Source organism: Scophthalmus maximus, chromosome 17 (genome assembly GCF_022379125.1).
Source record: "Scophthalmus maximus strain ysfricsl-2021 chromosome 17, ASM2237912v1, whole genome shotgun sequence".
NCBI classification, from domain to species: domain Eukaryota; kingdom Metazoa; phylum Chordata; class Actinopteri; order Pleuronectiformes; family Scophthalmidae; genus Scophthalmus; species Scophthalmus maximus.
In genome coordinates, this window is record NC_061531.1 from 2,365,937 (window position 1) to 2,385,308 (window position 19,372).

The following is a 19,372-nucleotide window of genomic DNA, read 5'->3' on the forward strand; positions in this document are numbered from 1 at the left end:
TGTATGGAGTTGGATGGAACAAAAACAACCAAGTGGTGAATACATATTTTTACACTACTTTTTAAAATTTTAATTTTAAAACACACAAAATTATTTTATTAGAAACTGTAGTTTCTATAACAATGATTTTATCTTGTTTATGTTAGATGCCCACTACTCTGCTTCATACTTCATATAAAAATATCACCAACTTTAAATTGAGTGGGTGTACATCTATAAAAAATAAACAGTACGTGTCAGCACTGAACAACATTTTATTTTGTACTTTTTCCAGAGCTTCTGTACAATAACCAACCTTCAAGAACTGGAAATGATCACAGGAAGTATTCCAGCTGCTCCAGAGCTCCAGAAGAACTTTGCCACGAGCACAACACAACACAACCAAACAGGAATATGATCTCTTCACGTCAGAAAGTCTGTTGCAATCAAACAATTCTGCTTGGATTTGTTTCTCATATAAACATACTACAACATAAGAAAAAGGAAATGCCCCATATTAGTACTATGAATTGAATCTGAAGCAAACCTCTGCCAGGAGGCTTAGTGTTTGACAGCAGAGGCATGTGGAAACCACAATAGTGGGGCAATGAAAGGTGGTCCTTTGTCTGACCCACTTGTCTCATGTTGAAAAGCTTCTTGAAAAGGGTCAGAGAAAGGCTGACGATAACTGGTGAGTTTGGCCGTAGAAGGAATCACTGACAAGCATTTTGGAAAATACCTTTACGCTAGGGCTGCAAGTAGCGGTTATTTTCATTCTCGGTTAATCTGTAAATAATTTTCTCGATTGATTGATTAGTTGTTTGTTCCATAAAATGGAAAAAAATATCGATAGTGTTTCCCCAAACCCCAAGGTGTTATGTTTGTCCACATAAGATATTTAGTTTACTGTCAGAGTGAAGAAACCATAACAAATTAACATTTAAGCTGACAGTTTAATAATCAGAGGCTCATTGCATTGTTTCCCCTATTTGTGATTCTGTAACACTGAACCTGATGTGGATCGACCACAACATCTAGTGGTGATGCTTGTGAAATCACTGCTGTTGAGGTTTTATGTTTGTTTTCAACAAAAATAAACGACTACTTGACATCTTTGAGTGTTAAATGATAATTTCTGTGTACCTCAGTATAGAGGCAACCGAACGCCTCAGACAGACAGAGCAGAGCGAGTTACTTGCAGTGTAAATTAACAGAAAGGTCTCTTCGTCTCGCCTTCATTAGTTTCCCAAAGACCAGGAGGACCCTGCTAAAGCACATGGGGGTTTGGTTTGTATCTCGAGAGCCAGCGACCCAAAGAACAGTGGGGTTACAAACACACTGTGGCCTAGACACTGCAAATTAGCACTAGTTTAAGCATGATCATGAAGGTAGTTGTCAATGAAAATTGCATTTCTCTTAAAGCTTATCTGCTAAGCAGACTGTCTACTGAAATCTAAGGCAACTTTTTTAATAATACACGAATCATTGTAATCAGAATAGAGAGCTTCTGATGTTTTTATGCGGCCTGCTCGTGGAGGCAGCTCAAGTCCAGTCTGAAAGATGTGCGGTGTGGTTTCACCCTGGCCAGAGGAGACAAGGCACACGAATCACAAAGCCTTGGGTTAAGTTCCCTTTCTCCAGCTACCACTGAAAAAACGCCCGTCACTGTTCCAGCCCACTCAGGCCAAGGTCCCGTCATCTTGTCCAGACCTGCCTCCACTTCAAAGCAAAAGTGAACTCCTGGAAATAAAATGGGAAACTATAAGTCTGACCTCCTCTGGCAGGTTGTTCCAGTGACTAGAAGGCCCTGATAGCAAATGGCCCGGTCTCCTTTGGCTTTCAACCTTGGAAAGGCCAGGAACAAACTAAAAGAGGTTCTCAGACTATGTCCTGGGTCTAGGGGGTTAGAAGTTCAGAACTTTAGGTAGGGGCCAGCCCAGACCTGGCCTTAAAAGTAATACAAAAAAACTGGCAGCCAATGTGAACATATTCTGACTGAGTTTGGAGCAGTTTAAACTAATGATAGGCAGTGGATTGATTTCTGACTAAGACAGGTAAATATAGTTGCAGTAGTTGAGAAGAGAGGAAATAAAAGAATGGGTGACTTGCTCCACATCTGACACTAAAATATAATAACCAACCATGGCTGTTTGTCAAATGATAAAAACATGACTGAACAAATTTTGTTGTCGTAGCAGCCCAAATGAACTCCCCACCAAACTATACCCGGGGTAAAAGTGGGCTAGCCTGTTTCATAGCCCGGCTATTCCATTTTATATAAATTGGATTTGGCCGGAATATACCTCTCTAGTCCAGATTATACCCCCTTGTGTTTTTCATGAACAAATCTGTATTTCATTGTCCAGTTTGTTATTCAACATAATTTTTTTTAATTTTGGGCTAAACCAGACCATATCTCAAGTATCAAGATTATGCCTCTTTGTATTTTTCATTAATAAGGGAATTTAGCAAAATAATATAGTGGATTTAGTATTAAGTAATATAGATGAATAATAGATGAAATTGAATTACAAATCTCTATATTGGAGAAACATTAAGAAATGGCAATCACAAAGTCATCAGATTTGAGGGCTGGGGTTAGGGTTACGGTGTTAATTTAAATTAAGATGGTTAAGCCAGCCCACTGAGTTCAAAACAGAACTCTCATAGGGTTGGTTTCTGGGTGTGTGGAGTATAATCTGGCCTGGGGGGGTATGAAATAGCCTAGCCTGATAGTATAGTATATTAGTATAGTATAGTGTATATATATATATATATATATATATATATATATATATATATATAGAAGAGTATATTTTGGGCTAGTCCAGTTTATACCCTTGGGTATAAAACGGGCTAGCCCACTTTAACCGCAGGTATATTCCGGGGAGGGGGCATATTTTGGCCTGTTATACCTGTGTTGAAAACATAAGACTTGGTAAAAAAGTTTTGGCTGAGGGCCATAATTTGCTAGTTCACCTAGCTTTGGTCTTCAGATTTTGCATCATTTAATTGCAGTAATCCAGTATATTTCAGCACAACCGTTCTGGAGGGTTGCTATGTAAGACTGGTCATCACGTTTTGTGTCATTATAATATAATTGCATTATAATAGTAATACTGGGGACCTAGAATCAATCAGGGGACCTAGAATTGAATCCTGAGGGACACCACAGAACAGGTTTGCAGGGGATGAATTTAAGTCACCCATTGACACAGCAAAACATCTATTAGATAGGTAAGACCTACACCAAATATTAGGCTTCAAAGGAGAATTCCCCACAGGATACAAAGTTTTTTTTAAATATCTCGGTAGATGACAGTAGCCCCCTGGGAGAGCAGAAAGGAGAGTTTAGGGGAGCATAGAACTAGTTATTTACTTTTCAGCGAATAAATGGAATATTGTTTTTTTGGTCTACCGTAATCACTTCTGACAGTCAGGAGGAGGCAGTTATACATGGGAACAGGTGTAGCAGAGGGTGTATGTGGACTAACATACAAGCAGGGGGAGCTAGAGGTGCAAAGATTTTGGATAGCTGTGTAGAACAAGAATTGATGTCCAGTGAAGAGCGAGTGACTTGACCAGTGAAGAGAGAGTGACATGACCAGGGACACGTGCTGGCAAACAGTCATGCAAGTTGAGAGGACTGGACCATGTCGTGGGTTGTGGGCTGGAGGCAGGTTTGTCAGCTGATAACTCAGAAAACGCGCTCAACTCTGTGACCAAGGGTAAGTATAGTTCCAGAGACTAACAGATTTTTCGCAAAAATGTAAAACCTTAAAAAGAAGTTCAAAATCTTATTTTTTTTTTTACGTGCTCACACTCCAGGCGAGATGTGTTGTTCGCCCCAACATGCAACACTATTGTCGTAATGGTGGTTAGGAGTAAGTAAGTTTGTCCAAAATAGCAGGGACTGTGGCATCAGGGAAACCAATAATTGATGTGGTGGTGGGGGTGTAAGGGGACGAGAAAGTACATGGACTGAGCACAGACACTCCATCTACGATGAGTGTGGCGGTTGAGGTTGGAGGGTCTGCGTCGGTTGATGGCCTCGCAGCATCCTATGGCGCTTTGTCAAGGACGAATGAGCAGCCTGATCTACAGTCACAGGTAGAGGACACAAAGAGGTGACATGATGGTCTATAGCTGGACTAGAGGCTGCAGGTACTGTGGTAGTGGGACTGCATGAGCATCACCAGGATGGACAAGAGCCTTATCAGGGACATGAGGCAGTGAGAGAGTTAAAGTAGATGGAAGGGAGGGAATGGAGGGAAGCTCTCCCCCACACCTTAATTCCCCCTTCAGTGACAATGCATCACCTCAGACCAGAAAGGGTGGGAAGGAAAGTGGAGCCATTAAGCCGAGCCATGAGCCTAGATCGGTTGCCAACCTCGAGATCATCTGGCAGCTTCAGATGCCCCTACATACTGCTCTTGTTCATAAGAATGGCCGCTCACATTGGCTGTGGGGTCAGGGCTGGGAGCTTCCCTGGCTGTCTGGGTCTGTCCCTGAGGAGCTGGTGTCTGAGTCCGAATTATCATCGTTGTGGTCATCCACTGCCAGGCTTTTTTCCCGTATTCGCTTGTGGGTGGCACTGAGGCGAGCCAGCAGGCCCTGATAGTCGAAACGACCACGCTTCTCGCCAAATGGGTCCTGAGTAGAGAAGACAGAAAAGCAAACAAAGAAGTGAGCCAACTTTTAGCACTAGCGGTATATGCCTCTACATTATTGTTTTATAAGGGTAAATGTGTATTACGCTTCCAATGTATACGGTGCTTTATCATCTATTTTACTCTACATGAGACCACAATTAAGAAAATGAACATTATGCTGTATTGACAAAGACTTGAAACTAGAGATTGAGACCATTAACTCTTCAGGAAAATGTTTACTGACGCTAAATCAAGTGTGAAGTAGGGTAACTGGTCTATCTGACCATAACATGATTTTAATTCCAAGAAAACTGACAAAGAAAAGACTGACTAGGTTTATAAATCGAAATCAGAATTCATTTAAACTTGAAATCCCACTTAAAAAACTGACTGAATTTGAGAACGAGTTAAAGGGTGTAAACTGGGATGAGCTCCAACAATATGACCAAGTAAACGACTGCTGTAATAAGCTTATGTCCACTATTGGGAGTATTGTTGATAAATACATTAAAAAGCAAAAAAAATCCCAGAGAAAATTTCAGCTACCATGGATGAATGATATTAGAAAATTAATGAAAAGAAAACTTTTATCAAGACTCGAAGGGACAATGATTTGAAACTATTTAAAGGTTTGCGTAACCAAGTCGTTAAAGAACTCAGAATGTCCAAATCAAATTATTACATTCAAGCTCTATCAGAGGCCAAAGGGAATGGCAAAATAATTTGGAAGCAACTAAACAGCCTACTAAATCCAAAGGGTAACGCCACCCAAAACAACTTAAAATGTTGAACTTAAAATGGGTGAAAACATCATCACTGTTAGTGCACAAGTTGCAGACGAATTCAATAACTTCTTCATACAATCTGTTAACAACCTTGCATCAAGCTTTCAAGGCAGGAACGATATAGGCCTAACAAGAAGAAGCTTGAAGATCAAGACAACTCATTTCAGCTCAGGAAGGTTGGTCAGACAGCTGTTCTGAAAGCTATACAGAACCTAAACACCACCTTCTCAAAAGATATTTATAATTTAGACACAGCTCTTCATAAAAAATATAGTAGCATTCTGGTCCAGACCCTCACCAATCTTATTAATATTTCCATTAAAACCGGGCAATTCCCAGATGGGTGGAAAAATGCTCTGGTAATACCTCTTTTTAAATCTGGAGATGATACAATTTCTTGTAATTATAGACCTATTAGTCTTCTTCCAGTTTTGTCTAAAGTCCTGGAGAAGATTGTCTCAGAACAACTGATGCACTACCTTGAGACAAATCATTATCTGACTCCTCTGCTATTTGGATTCAGGCACAATCATTCCACAGAATGTGTTACTTGTTTATTAACCGAAAATATCAAACAATCACTTGACAAGGGAAATGTAGTTGGTGCGGTATTTCTAGATCTAAAAAAGGCATTTGATACAGTAAATCACAACACCTTAATTTCTAAATTAGCTAAGTTCAATTTATTTTCAACAGTCAATGTCCTGGTTTGAATCAAATTTAAAAGGCTGTGAACAGTGTGTTATAATTAATAACGTGAGATCCACCTTTCTCAAAATTGAAACAGGGATCCCTCAGGGCAAGAGTATGGGTCTTGGGACCCATACTCTTCAGCCTCTATATTAATGATTTGCCAGATGTATGTCCAGATATAGGTCTAAAGATGTACACAGATGACACAGTGGTATATGCATCTGGTAATACCTGTACTTCTGTGGTTGACAAACTAAATGCCAACTTAGACTAAATATCATTTTGGCTGGCCTCATCTGGTCTAACTTTAAACACTAAAAAACTACCTCTAACACAACTCTTGAATGTACAAATTAATGGGGAGCTTATTGAACAAGTATCTGAAGTGAAGTATCTGGGAATAATTATAGTCTATCAGTTGAATTTTAAAAGTCATATCAAGAAAATCTGTAAAACCATTAAGGCCAATTTGGGCTGTTGAATGATGATAAGAAACTGCCTGACTCTTGACTGTGCTTTTATTTTTATATATTCTGTGATTCTCTCACACATATCGTATGGCTTAACCACATGGTCCCAAGCTCAACAGTCATCAGTTAAGACCATAGAGTGTCTTTATAACCGAGCCTTGAAAGTCCTGGACAAGAAGAGAATAAGGTAAAAGGCAATTGTAGTATCACTTTCCGTAGAACATCATTTGCCCAAACTGCCTTTACAGTAAAAGGGGCAAAATTATGGAACTCTCTGCCAGATCACTTGAAATGTATCTCAACATTAGCCACCTTCAAAAAAATACCAAATTGTGGTTAATTTAGGAAAAATATTGCTCTCATATTTAGTTTTTACGCTGTGCTCTCTCTGTATACTTTCTTTCCTTTTTCATTTCATTCAATTTTATATCATCTCTATCTTAATTTTAATAATATTAATCTGTATTTTTGAAACAATTACGGTAAATTAGCTACCATGGTAAAATATTTCAAAATAAAAGACAACATATTCTGCTTGTGTGTCCTCTGCATTTTCTTTCTCAAAACCCACTGAACTGTGAGCACAAAACAGAGGTATATACCAAACTGTACAGACTCTGAACGGTTGAGGACTGTCAAAGCACTGGTATTACTCCAAACATTTCTGCTTGGATTTTGATGATAGACAGTCATAGAATCAAATGCATACCAACACTTTTTGCGATGTATGTGATATTGTTGTATGTACAGTATATTGGCAAAACTTTGCATTATCTATATTCATCTCAGAATCTTATTTCCTTCTCACTAAAGCTAAGCTACCGTTCACCTACGAAATGTAAAATAAATACGAAAACATAGTCACCTGCATGTTCTGTCCCTGTAGATGCAGTCTCTCTTTGCAGACTCCCTCATAGAAATCATAGTATTCTAGGAAGGACTTTTCCATCACACTCCTAAGTACACACATGCAAGCACCAATTAGTTCATGAGCACCAAGAGGAAAGGAGTGAAGAAGAAGAAGAGGTGTATGGAAGTGAAAAGAAAATTAAAAAAAGGGGAAAGTAATGATGAATTTGACAGTTATGTTAGGACCTGTTCAGACCTGGTATCAATATTCATCTTGAGTCTGGTCCGATGACAGCTCTAACCAGGCATTCAAATGTGTTTCAACATGTGTCTCCAGTGATCGCTTGTAATTAGATCTCAATTCCCCGCTCTATATGCAAATAAACACGTACATAATTTCAGTTCATTAAGACAAAATTATGTTTTTGTTAGTAGAGCCTGACTGATATATCGGTTGGGCAGATAATATTGGCCGATATTAACTTTTCACAGACATATATGAATAAAACAATGCAGATAAGATGTGCATTTTTACATATTACATTAAAAAAAATTCAGAATTCTGAATAACTAATATATATATATTTATCCAAAATTATTATTTTGTCATTATTTGTGTGAAATAAAAAAAATATATATTAGAAAATCATGGTCGGTGGTCAATGTTGATAATGTAGCAGTGGCCAGAAATAAATGAATGTCAGGGAAAGACTAAGAAATGGAATAATACTTTTGGTTCATTATGAAAGTGTGGGGGACAGAGGACGTCAGCTGAGTAGCTGGTTCATCACTGTGGCCCAGCACACATGGGTGCGTTCACACTCGAGCTGTCCAATGACTCCTGATCACTCAGGAAAGATGACAATACCAGGTCTGAACAGGGATGCAAGTCTCACCCCAGAGCTTCAGGACAGGAGACTTTGCCTTCCAGCATGTCACACACTGCCACCCTCATGGTTTCATGACGAATACACTCGTTGTAGTTCTTACTGTCTCCTGGGTGGTGCTCCTGACAGAGAGAGAGAGAGAGAGTGAGAGAGAGAGAGAGAGTGACACACACACACACAGCAGAGCTTTTTCTGGTAACTAACGCGAAAATGCATAAAAAACCAACAACAAACAAATCTGACATTAGATGAGCTACAAATAAACTGGGGACTGTGATGAATCAAGTTAAGCTAAAAATTGCTCCTGTCAGTTCATACACACAGTAGTTACAGAACAGCAGAACAGAAAAATATGGAATCCTTTCAATTCAATACGATGTCCCCGTCCACTCAAAAGAGTGTTTTTCTTCTGTTTCTGTCGCCCAAAATGTCTGACACTGACTACACTCACTTGTATCTGAGCAAATTTTGTCTCTATAGAGGTGTTTTCACATTCCTCTCCTGGAGTAGGAGATTTGGTACGTCACAAATACAAATTGCTGTCGAATATGCAAATGTAGGGAAGGAAACCGGAAACTTCCAGTGCACGCAGAGGCAGCGCATACATGAGAGGACGGAAGGGGTGTCAGCAGACAGTTAGTTAGCATTAGGCATGGGCCGGTACAGTGCCGGCCCTGGCAATGTTTGCGCCCTAGGAGAGATTTTTGATCGGCACCCCCCACCCCCAAAATGTTTACAGTAGCCTACAAGACAACCCCTCGACCCCATTATTTGTCCAACACAAATTACCACTTACAGTGCAAGAAATTAAACATTGTACGACATCTAAGATGTGCAATATATAATAATATACAAACATAAAATTATTAATGATGTATTAATTACACATAATGAATAATTTAAGAAACTTTTGAGAACTTTTTAAGAATAATTTCTTCCTTTCTTGACTCATTTTGCAGCTGCAACAGTCTTGGATGATGCATAATAACATGCATGTATTGGTAACTTGCATCACATCATGATAGCGGACAGTTTTCATCAAGAAGTCAGCTCATGTCTAACATTTCAGGGGCAGCTTGTCTTTTTTTGTAATTAAAAGTGCTCAGGGCTGAGCTAGATTTTTGACCCAAAATTCAGACGACCAGACTCAATGAAAGTTTTAACATATTTAAGTTGTTCAAGCAATAGAGGGTGAGGATGGAGGGTGGTGACGTTGAGCAGTTAGGTATAGAAGCAGGAGCAAGGCAGCGTGAGTTCAGATAAGGCTTGGGCTGAGTTCAAGGACTGCCTGCTGACATTGAGCCTGCCTGCCTCAGAAACTGAGCAAACGATCAGAGAAGGTAAAATCAGCTGCGGGAAAAGATCTAAACTAAGTCATAGAAGAAACTGTGCAAGTGTTAAACCACAGTCGAGACAAAACAATCTGGCGACAAGTCACAGCTTTAATGCAGGAGATAACAAAGCTTGATCAGGATCCTGTGTGCAGCCCATCGAGGAACTCAGGAAGACCATGCCCACTTTATGTTTGCAGCGCCCCTCCATGGATGACGGCGCCCTTAGCATTCGCCTATACAGCCTATGCTAAGGGCCAGCTCTTTGCCGGTATGAGATTTTGACGGTATGATAACCTTGGGCAAAAATGCAGCGGTTTCACGCGCACCTCTAAAATTTGCTATTGTAAAATCTCCAATGACCAAACATTTTATTTTTAAATAACTTAAAGTACGTTTGGAACAGCGCCTCACCATACAGACTCTGACCAGAGAAAGCCTCTTCTATGACAAAGCACAGAACATTGTCCAAAATCAGAGGCAAAGACTGCATTTCCCATAAGGACTACCGTAAACCCCCAGCTCACCGGTGGGCGGGGTCCAATAAACTCATATAAACGAAGAACGGACTTTCATTCAGCCCTTTCGAACCGTGAGAAGACTGTAAGTAGTCGGACAATTGTAGACAGAAGGACCTGGAACTTCTTTGCATAAGTTACCACGTGCACGGTAAATTTGGCCGTCTGTAACTTCTTTGCAGAAGTCACCACGTGCACGGTAAATTTGGCCTTAAAGGATCTCCACTCGCTGGCCGAGCTGAAATCCTCACCTTGAGTATTACCAAGAATACACACAAGAACCCCGGTATACCAGTTGAAGCCCGCTGCGACACGTTCTTCAACCGATGCCTGCAGAAGCGAGACAAAGGAACCCCCTCGTGTCTCATCGACTGCTGTTCCTCCGACGACCGGACAACAGCCCCGCCGTTAATGACTGTGCGCACAGTCCCTGCCATCATTCCTCATCGCAGCCCGCGACGCAGCCCGCCACGCAGCCCGCCACGCGCGCCCAAGGAGGACGACTTTTCTTCACACTCAAACTCTTCCCCAGGAATCTTAGATCTGGGCAGATGTTAGTTTGATTTTCAAGTGTGTGTTTATTGTTGTTTGTGATTTAAGGACCGCCGAGTCCCTTTTTGCTGCTACACCGCAAGTATTACTGTTTAGTGTATCTCTACTTCTTTTCTGTTACCCCGCAGTGTTTGTTTTATTGTTGTCTGACGCGGTCAGACTTAGTGAGTGTTGCTACACTGTGCTGGTTGGATTCAGAACGCCATCTGTTGATTAGGAACTCAATGACTAGACGGCGCATCCCTTCGTAATAACAGATACGCGTGGGATTCACTCGAGGTCGCGTGAGCTTTGCCACTCCCGCTGAAGGTTTTCCCCTATTTTCCTCTCTGTTACTAACACACACACACTCTCCCTGAAACGACCCCTTTCTTAAAACCACGTGTATGATTCGCCATTACACATAGTCTCCGCCCAAGCACCTTTGCCATCGTCCTAGCGCGACGTCACCAACGCGGTCAAGTCGGCCATTTTGTGTCTAGCCACCTCGTGTTTAGGACACACACACACATTCATATAATCACCTACACATAATTGCACACATCCCATACATACACACATAGAGAGCACGCACATAGTCTATTTACGCACATAGCTACCTCCACAGATCCATTTTCATGTATATTGTGACGAAGGCTGGTTGACAGTCAGTGCTTGAATTCACCGACTTTCCTTGTTCAGTCTGAAATAGCAATATCATAAATATTGCTATTTCAGGTGAACACCCTTTTGAGACTGAGATCACAGGTTTGGATAATTAGTCCCTGTTCACAGGGTGGTGCCCCGATTACTGATTTCAGTAATAATTTTATGAATATTAATATTTATCATTGATAATTATTAATAACTTGCCAATTGACAAAACTGCTCCTATCAATGCACAACAAACATTAGTCAATGTATGGATCATAGAACATAATTTAAATATTTTCTTGAAAAAAACACTTAAAACTTAACACATAAAATTAAAATAAATGGTGATCGATTGACTGCTCTGTACTGCTCGTGTCGGAGAGAGTTGTTCATCTGCACATTACGTGACCTGTGGGGATTCCGCTACACTTTTGGTTCCTTAGTCAGAGTATCTGTAAACACTTGTGGAGGTGAGTTTGGTTCTGGCTCTCAGTTGTGGAAGAGAGACGCGACGCAGAGCCAGCTTTAGCATAGCAGTGCTAGATGCGTTGACTAGTACAGCTGCATTGATTCGGTTAATCAACTAATGCTCGGAGCAGCCGGTGTTGGTCTTTTACTGCGAGGCGTCCAGACCGTACTGTAGTCAGGAATTCTGTCTCACTCCGACGCACAAGACGTCTTTGTTAAACTTAAAACACTGCGGCATTTTTTAGCAAACTCATGGCACACTCCCCCCCCCCTCGCTCATACAACACCGGGCAGTGCAGCGAACGGGCATTAAAAGAATAATATTAGTGGTTTCGGAACCTTGGCTTATTGATAATGTGGTATACCTTGAAACCGGACACACACACAAACACACACACTACCTGTTCAAAGCCTGGTTCATTGTGATAGGGGTTCTCTGTCATCAGCGACTGGATAGAGATGAAGACAGATGAGATACTCTGGGCAGGACTCCATGCTGGGCCGGTCCAAGTCCTACACACGCGCACAGACGCAGACGCAGACGCAGACGCGCACACACACACACACACACACACACACACACACACACACACACACACACACACACACACACACACACACACACACACACACACACACACACAAAATGAGTAGTGGCTTACAGTATAGTAACTCCAATTTTTTTCTCACCATGCCTGACCCGTCCTAAATGGATTCCCAATGACACACAAAATATGAAAGGAATGACCTGCAACTCACCCCAGGATGCTGAGGCAGACTTTGCCGTTGCGGTAGAAGTTGGGGTTGAAGCGGACTGTGTTGTGTCCCGTGGTGATGAGCTTGACCCGAGGCGGGTGGATAGGGTAGTCAGGGGGACAGCGGAACAGGAAGAGAAAGAAGCCACCCTCGTATGGCGTGTCAAATGGCCCTGTGATCAGGGCGTGGATCTGCGGGGGAATACAAGAAATAGAAAAGGTACATGAGTTAGGAAGTTGGTTTCATTGACAGAAGGCAGGAAGAATGTCGGGGGAAGACACGGGTGGGCTAAATAAGAGAAGCCATGAGATTCATGCGTAAGCAGAGAGGGGTGCTGGTGACAAGGGGTCACGGGGCAGAAAATTTGACCTAGACAAAACCAATAACATCCACACCAGAGAACTGTATACAAATGAGAACATTGAATGGAATTTATTATGTGTCAGTAATCCCCACACCCAAAAACATCACTCCTACCACATTAATAAATGGTGGTTACCAGCCTGCTTTCAATGCTAGTTAAACTGGGACTGTACCACATACTGGAAACAAACAATGTTTGTGAAATTCCCACACTCACGCAAATGAAATACATAACCGGACTGATGCCACTAGTGTAAACGCCGGATTTCCCAGGAAATAATTCATGGATCTTGATGGAAAAAAAGGCATATTAAGGAGACCGAGTGTGTGCAATATAAGGTGGATCCAAATTACTTACTTGCCCTGATGGCAACTTGCCGCTGATTTGTGGGGCTAGTCAGTGTTTTCACGTCCATCTCAAGTGAGTGTTTTAGCCAGTGCACTATAAAATCTTTAATCAGTCCATTTTAACCTGCACAAGTCTGTTAAAGGTAGTGTAGCATGTTCTGCTGCCAATGACAGGTACACAGAGAGGGCTGACAAAAAGCCCAAATTCTTATTTTATTTTTGCAGTTCACGAATGTGAGGGTTCGCCAGAATTTATCCTGGTATCCTGATGGCCAGTCAAACAATGAAGCGAGGAGAAAATCTGCCAAACGTCTGTCACAGACAGTGAGCTTAACAACAGTGAAGTCTGGAAAAGGTTGACTGTCAGAGAAAATAATTATGCAAGAGGAGAGAGGAAGTGACTGGCTACAGTAACTCACTACTCAACTAAGTGGCCACAGGGACAATGAGTTGTCTATGGACGTCCAACCACACAGAAAGGTTTGGTGAGCAGCCAAAAGCTGTTACACTGTCAGATGTCTATGGGAGGACGATAGAATAAGCTGTTCAAATCCATTCACTACAAGTCTATAATTACAATTGTTGTACGCCGCACAGTGCAGATTCTTCATCAGTGAGCATATTTGATTCACTTTTCTTCTTGCTAATGACAGAGTGCACTGTGAAAAACCTGTGCTTTTATATATGAAACTTGATCAAAGTAAAGGAGATAATGGTGTCCCACAATTTGCTGTGGCAGCAACATTAAGAGTGACAGACAAACCTTTGTAGTCGGACCATAGTAGGGCACTTTCACGCCGATCTTGTTTGGTCCGGACCTTCAGACTTTTCAGTTTGGTCCAAACTAATATTGCAGGTGTAAAAGGCATCAGCCAACGGTCCTGACCAATAGCCCAAAATTTGGCCGGACCAAAAGAGGTGGTCGGTCCAAGATTTTTGGACCAATTGCAGGAATTGGAGGCAGCGAGCTATCATAGAAGAAGAAAAAGAAGCCGGACAAAAAGGCTTTCGGCCAAATTGCCAACACACCAACGTCAGATGCACGCCCATCTACAAACCAATCAAAGTCAAGTATAGGGAAACGCAGCCCACGTAGGTGATAACGACAGGATGTGGGTATGTCATGTAAAGCTCTTTAGTGCACTCACAAATGTCAAAACTAAAACTAACCAGATCAACTGTTAACAATGTAACAAAAACACGAGCATTGATTCGGACCTCGGTCCGGACATTTAAGTGGGAAAACGCCCTGAATCTTTGAAACAACAGAGACAGCATTGAAAAAATACGATAAAAAGCAGTAAAAGTTGGAAACAGGCCACTGAGGGTGTCCCGTTCTGTCAAGCCAAGGACACAATTTCATTCAAAGCTCTCAACAATGTGGAATTTCTAGAGTCTGGATCCCAAACTGTTAGGAGGCATTCGAGCCAGGTGTTGAAAATTATGTCTTTATTTTCCGACCTCAGGACAGAAAATAATAGGCATACACGCATCTGTCTCTCCAAGAGACAAATATAATGTTTTCACTTCACAGAGGTCCTGTCCATACATGGCATGAACATTGTTCTTAAGGAGAAGTTGAGCTGCGTGAAGCTTTTCAATTAAATATAATTTACTTTGTTGAAATAGTATTAAAAATGTTTTTAATAGACATGTGGTGTCACTGTTGACTTTGTGTCAGTGGCCACACATAAATCAACTTCTCATTTTTTTTGTAGCTCAACTTGACCCGGAGTCCATGCACCTTGCCTTGTAGGGAGTCCTTGTGCTTCCCGGCTTTCTTTTCCAAGAGAGTAGAAAAAATACTTTTGTGTTCATTGTGAAACTGATTCGGGTCAGAGGCAGTCAGTCCTTCACTTTGTCCCAGGACACACAAATGCATCCCAGACCCCATTCAGACCTGGGACAGATGTTAAAGCTAGGTCTGAACAGGGCCCCAGACCACCTCCGAATGGGGTCTGAATGATTGGATTTCAAATGCATTCACAATGCTTCATGGGTGTGCTCACACCTGTGCTTAGAGCTGACCACTTGTGATTGGATCACCTGAAAAGGATGTCAGAGCAGGGTCACAGTTCACATATGACAGCAAGTACTTTTTGATAGTGGCCTCAAAAGGCACTGTAACCTGTGATAATAGCAGCTGAGCATCTCCAGCAATTTCAACACATATGATCACAGAGATGTTGCAGCAAACTGTTTACCTGATCCCCCGGTCATTTGGCTTTTATCACAACACTAAATGACAAGTGCAAATGTCTCATAAGGGTCATATTGTGGATGCTTTGTCAGAAGGGAACTGGTATTTTACCTTAGTCATGTCTTGAGGATCGGGGACAACAAACATCCCCGGTGGAGGTTCCTTGTAGATGGACATGATATCCCTGCAGAGAGAGAGCAGGAGGGAGACAGATGAAGTTAAGAGACAAGCTTCCACAGAGATACCCGTCACTGAGGCTCTCGCTATTTTCCCCACTAGCAACCTTGCTTTCGACAATCTAGCAACAGTTTAACGGTAGAAAGATACTTTGTGATAGAAGTAGTGACAAGTCCTTCAAGCTTTCCACAGGATTATGTTGAATGGCTTTGACAAGGTTGTGAATACCAGACTCGTCTTTTAGTACTTGGGGTGAACTGACCCTTCAATATGTTTTTATTCTTGTTTAATAAGGATGCAACATGACAAATGTTATAAATGTAACTGTTTATTAAACAGACTAGAGATGTGGTCCTGATATGATCCTCGCGTGACATTTGTATTACTGTCAAAAGTTAAGTCAACGCTGACATTTCCATGAAGTTGCCAGCATTTGTAAAAGTCCACAAGATTACAGAAACTTCGTGGAAGGCTTTCACTTTCGATTCGTCTTGCCTCATGGAAATTTGACACGTCTACTCACCGGAAAACGCCAAAATCAATTTTAGTGTCGCTATTGTTACCTCTTTATCCTCAGGATGCACTGTTGGGAAGCCCTCTCTCTGTCCCAGTCCGTACTGAGGCTCGGGTCCCAGGGCGTGGTGTGGATTTGGGACAGGAGGCCCGCTCCTGCCACCCCGCTGACCCCGAGCCCGCTGCCGGGGAGAGGGGACGAGGCGTGTACAGTTGGAGACACGGCCACGAACGGAGGTGAGGTGCCCGGGGGGAATGTGTTGTCAAACCCGGCAGGGGGGGCGGCGGCGGCGGGCGTAGGGGCCGTCACAGCGGTGAGGCCACTCGGCGCGGCCGCAGCGGACGGAGGGGAGGCCGGGCTGGAGCCGGGGTGAACGCCGGGGGCCACCGAGTTCGCCGCTGGGAGAGAGTCGGCCAGGGTGGGCAGCGGCGAGGCTCCGCCCTGCCCGGCAGCGCCCGAGCCCAGGGCGCCGCCGCTGGATTCCTCCACAAAACTGTCCGCCATGGCCCGGGATGCCTAGCAAAGCTAGGGCACAACCGCAGCCGCTGGCGGATTCGCGGAGCTAGCCGTTCAGCAGCGTTAGCTGCGTTGACAGCTGCGTGCGAAGTTCCCTCTGCCGGTTGTATTTACCCCAAAAAGGATCAGAGGGCAGTCGAACAGGGCGGAGGCGATGCCACAGAACGACGCATTTCTCCCCACGACATATTGGCGACGTGTCGCTGGTTCAACTGCGTCCGTCCCCCAGGCCCGCGAAAAGTAAGACGTCGTCCAAAAATGTCCCCGTCTTCCTCGCGCCTGCTCGCGAATCACTTCGCGGGCCGAGTGTTGTCGTTTCTTGCGGGGCCTGCACTGCGGAGCGGGATTAGCGGCTATCGAGGTAACTTCAGCTTTAACTCCGGGGGTTTTCGTCGTGCGAAGCCGGTTCTCTTCTTACCAGGATAAATCACCGTGGCAACTTACGCTGGACGGCCAACCTGCTCTGGAGCAGGTTATGTTCCAGTTAAGAGATCAAAGCCTGTCAACAGCCCCACTACTGACCAATCAGATCACTGGAATCCATCATCATCATCATTCAACAGGATCCCGCCAGGGACAAAGGAGTAGAGAGTAACGTGTCAAATAATAAAGCGCAGCAGATATTTATGAATGAGTGGAATCATGTTGCTGTTCCACACTTTTAATGTGTCCACTCTGGTTTTAAAACAGAACTTCTAATAAACAGAGGGAGAGATTATCACACTAACCAAATACATAGACGCATTCATAGTTAGTGAATGTTTAGTTTATTTTTCTATCACTGCAAGCACTTATACCTGTTAAAAAAACCAAAAAAACCCACGAAATCCTATAATTATGGACGTTAACTTACACTAAACATTTGCCCAATAGAATAAGGAAAAGGCTTAAAGTGAAAATGTAATATAACGTAGGATAGTTTTTTATATAATATTCATAGTTTTCCAGTTTTATATTCAAGAGATGAACAAACCGACAAAAAAAGAAAAGAGCAACAGGAAGTGCCACCAGGCATATTGGTGCAATCTACATGGTGTTAGATAGTCAGGTATTGCAAGAGTATAAGTAAAGAGTACAGGATCATATCACTACAGAAGAAATAAATTGAAAAATTTGTTGGGTACCTTGGTGTTGTGGAAGCGTATCCTTTTCATCTGTATAATTATTATAATTTCATGGAGTCATTTCTGGAAGCAGGGGTGTGTAGATGATTTACAGTCGTTGGGATAATTTTCTTTGGTAGCCACCAATACCAAGCATCAGTGCTTGTTGTTCTTCAGATGTGTAGTTCAGAGCAGTCTCTGAGCAATCCAAAAAGTGCCAGTTCTGGATCCGGGGGAATATATTTTCCATTGACCGCAGAGAACCAGTTACATATTTCAGACAAGTATTTTTGTATATAAGGACAGAGCCAGAAAATGTGTTAAAGAACCATCTGCACCTTTGCTCCTGTCACAATGGATAAATTTGATGTAATTTGGTTTTTAGGTAATGAAGTCTATGGATGACTTTAAACTGAATCAGTTTGTAATTATAGGATATTGGGTCAGTTTTTTTCACAGGTGTAAGTGATTACGATGATGCTTATCACAGAGAAATTTGGTGATTATAGATCGCTGCTTTAGCACATTTAGTTTGAAGTCTTTTCACATTAAGCGTTTTACAATGTCCCTCTTCATCAGTTTGATCACCATCAGATAAAAGCGCTAAAATATTCAGTCAATAGTAAACTTCGTAAATTCCTGTGCAAATTTACATGTTTTTAGGCTGACTTTAAAAAATATATTTCAAATTCTTTTTTCCCCCCATTTTAGTCATTTGATTATATTATTTTCCTTTTAACTTTGTGGACTGTCACTTGTCACATGTCGCTTAAACCAAATGGACCTGCACGTATCAGCGTTTCTCTTTGTGTCATATTAAAAACTTTTTGTGGTTCTGACGTCGCTTGTAATTACAGACTCTGCCTCTTTCACATTTACACGCTTGTAAACGGACAGGAAAACCCAGGGTTGACTGAGACAGTTGATATCCAGAAAAGTTTATCCAGTAAGGCCAATGTTTGGTAAAATCAATCCAGACAACGAAAACATATCCTGGTATATTTTACTTACTTCGTAGTACATGCCCCCGGGCCCCCAACAGTTTAATAATATAATTTAGGACTATCAACATTAAGTGCTACTGGTAACTAGCGCTGCTGCTTGGATTACTGAAAATGGCAGTCATATGTTGCAAGAACCAATACTGTAACATCTCGCTTCATCCACATCACTAACTGTAATCCTACAAAGTTTCACACTTATTCATTGGCACTAGCAATATAAAATGCTTTGAGGCAATTTGGATTGTAAAAGTTAATTTGTTCTGCAATTTACCCATTAATGTCACCATGTTATGATGAGCTGTCAGCTGCAATAAGTTATACAATTCTTTAACTCAAGTGGTTCCTTTGGCCAAAAGGAAAATAAATGTTTGATAAGTATATATATTATTAAGGCAAAAACACGAAATAATCAGTTTCCAGCATGAAAAGAGCCATTTTATGCAACTAAAATAAATTAGGGCTTTGACTGCCAGGAAGGCGAGGAAGAAAAAATAAAATACCTATATGGGAAAATGATGAGTTTCTGACATTTTATAGTCAGAAACTCAGAGAAATAAGAACTTGTTGCAGACTG

At 42.0% G+C, this 19,372-nt stretch overlaps 1 protein-coding gene across 1 annotated transcript; it reads right to left on the reverse strand.

The window, feature by feature from the left end:
- Positions 1 to 240: 240 nt before the first annotated feature.
- ube2z (ubiquitin-conjugating enzyme E2Z) lies at positions 241 to 17,252 on the reverse strand. The gene is made up of 7 exons (XM_035614222.2): positions 16,225 to 17,252; positions 15,596 to 15,668; positions 12,577 to 12,764; positions 12,219 to 12,330; positions 8,325 to 8,437; positions 7,445 to 7,535; positions 241 to 4,632 (listed from the first exon to the last, which is right to left on the reverse strand). Exons 1-7 carry the CDS (start codon positions 16,677 to 16,679, stop codon positions 4,450 to 4,452), a joined length of 1,215 nt encoding a protein of 404 aa, XP_035470115.1. The 5' UTR covers positions 16,680 to 17,252; the 3' UTR covers positions 241 to 4,449.
- Between the last annotated feature and the right edge of the window lie 2,120 nt (positions 17,253 to 19,372).

Bases quoted from the DNA above. Each gene is read 5' to 3' on its own strand.
- ube2z (XM_035614222.2), bottom strand. From the start codon at position 16,679: ATGGCGGACAGTTTTGTGGAGGAATCCAGCGGCGGCGCCCTGGGCTCG. The intron at 7,536-8,324 runs GTGAGACTTGCA...GTGTGTACTTAG, and splicing joins TCCTGTCCTGAAGCTCTGGG to GAGTGTGATGGAAAAGTCCT. The intron at 4,633-7,444 runs GTGACTATGTTT...TTCTCTACTCAG, and splicing joins TACAGGGACAGAACATGCAG to GACCCATTTGGCGAGAAGCG.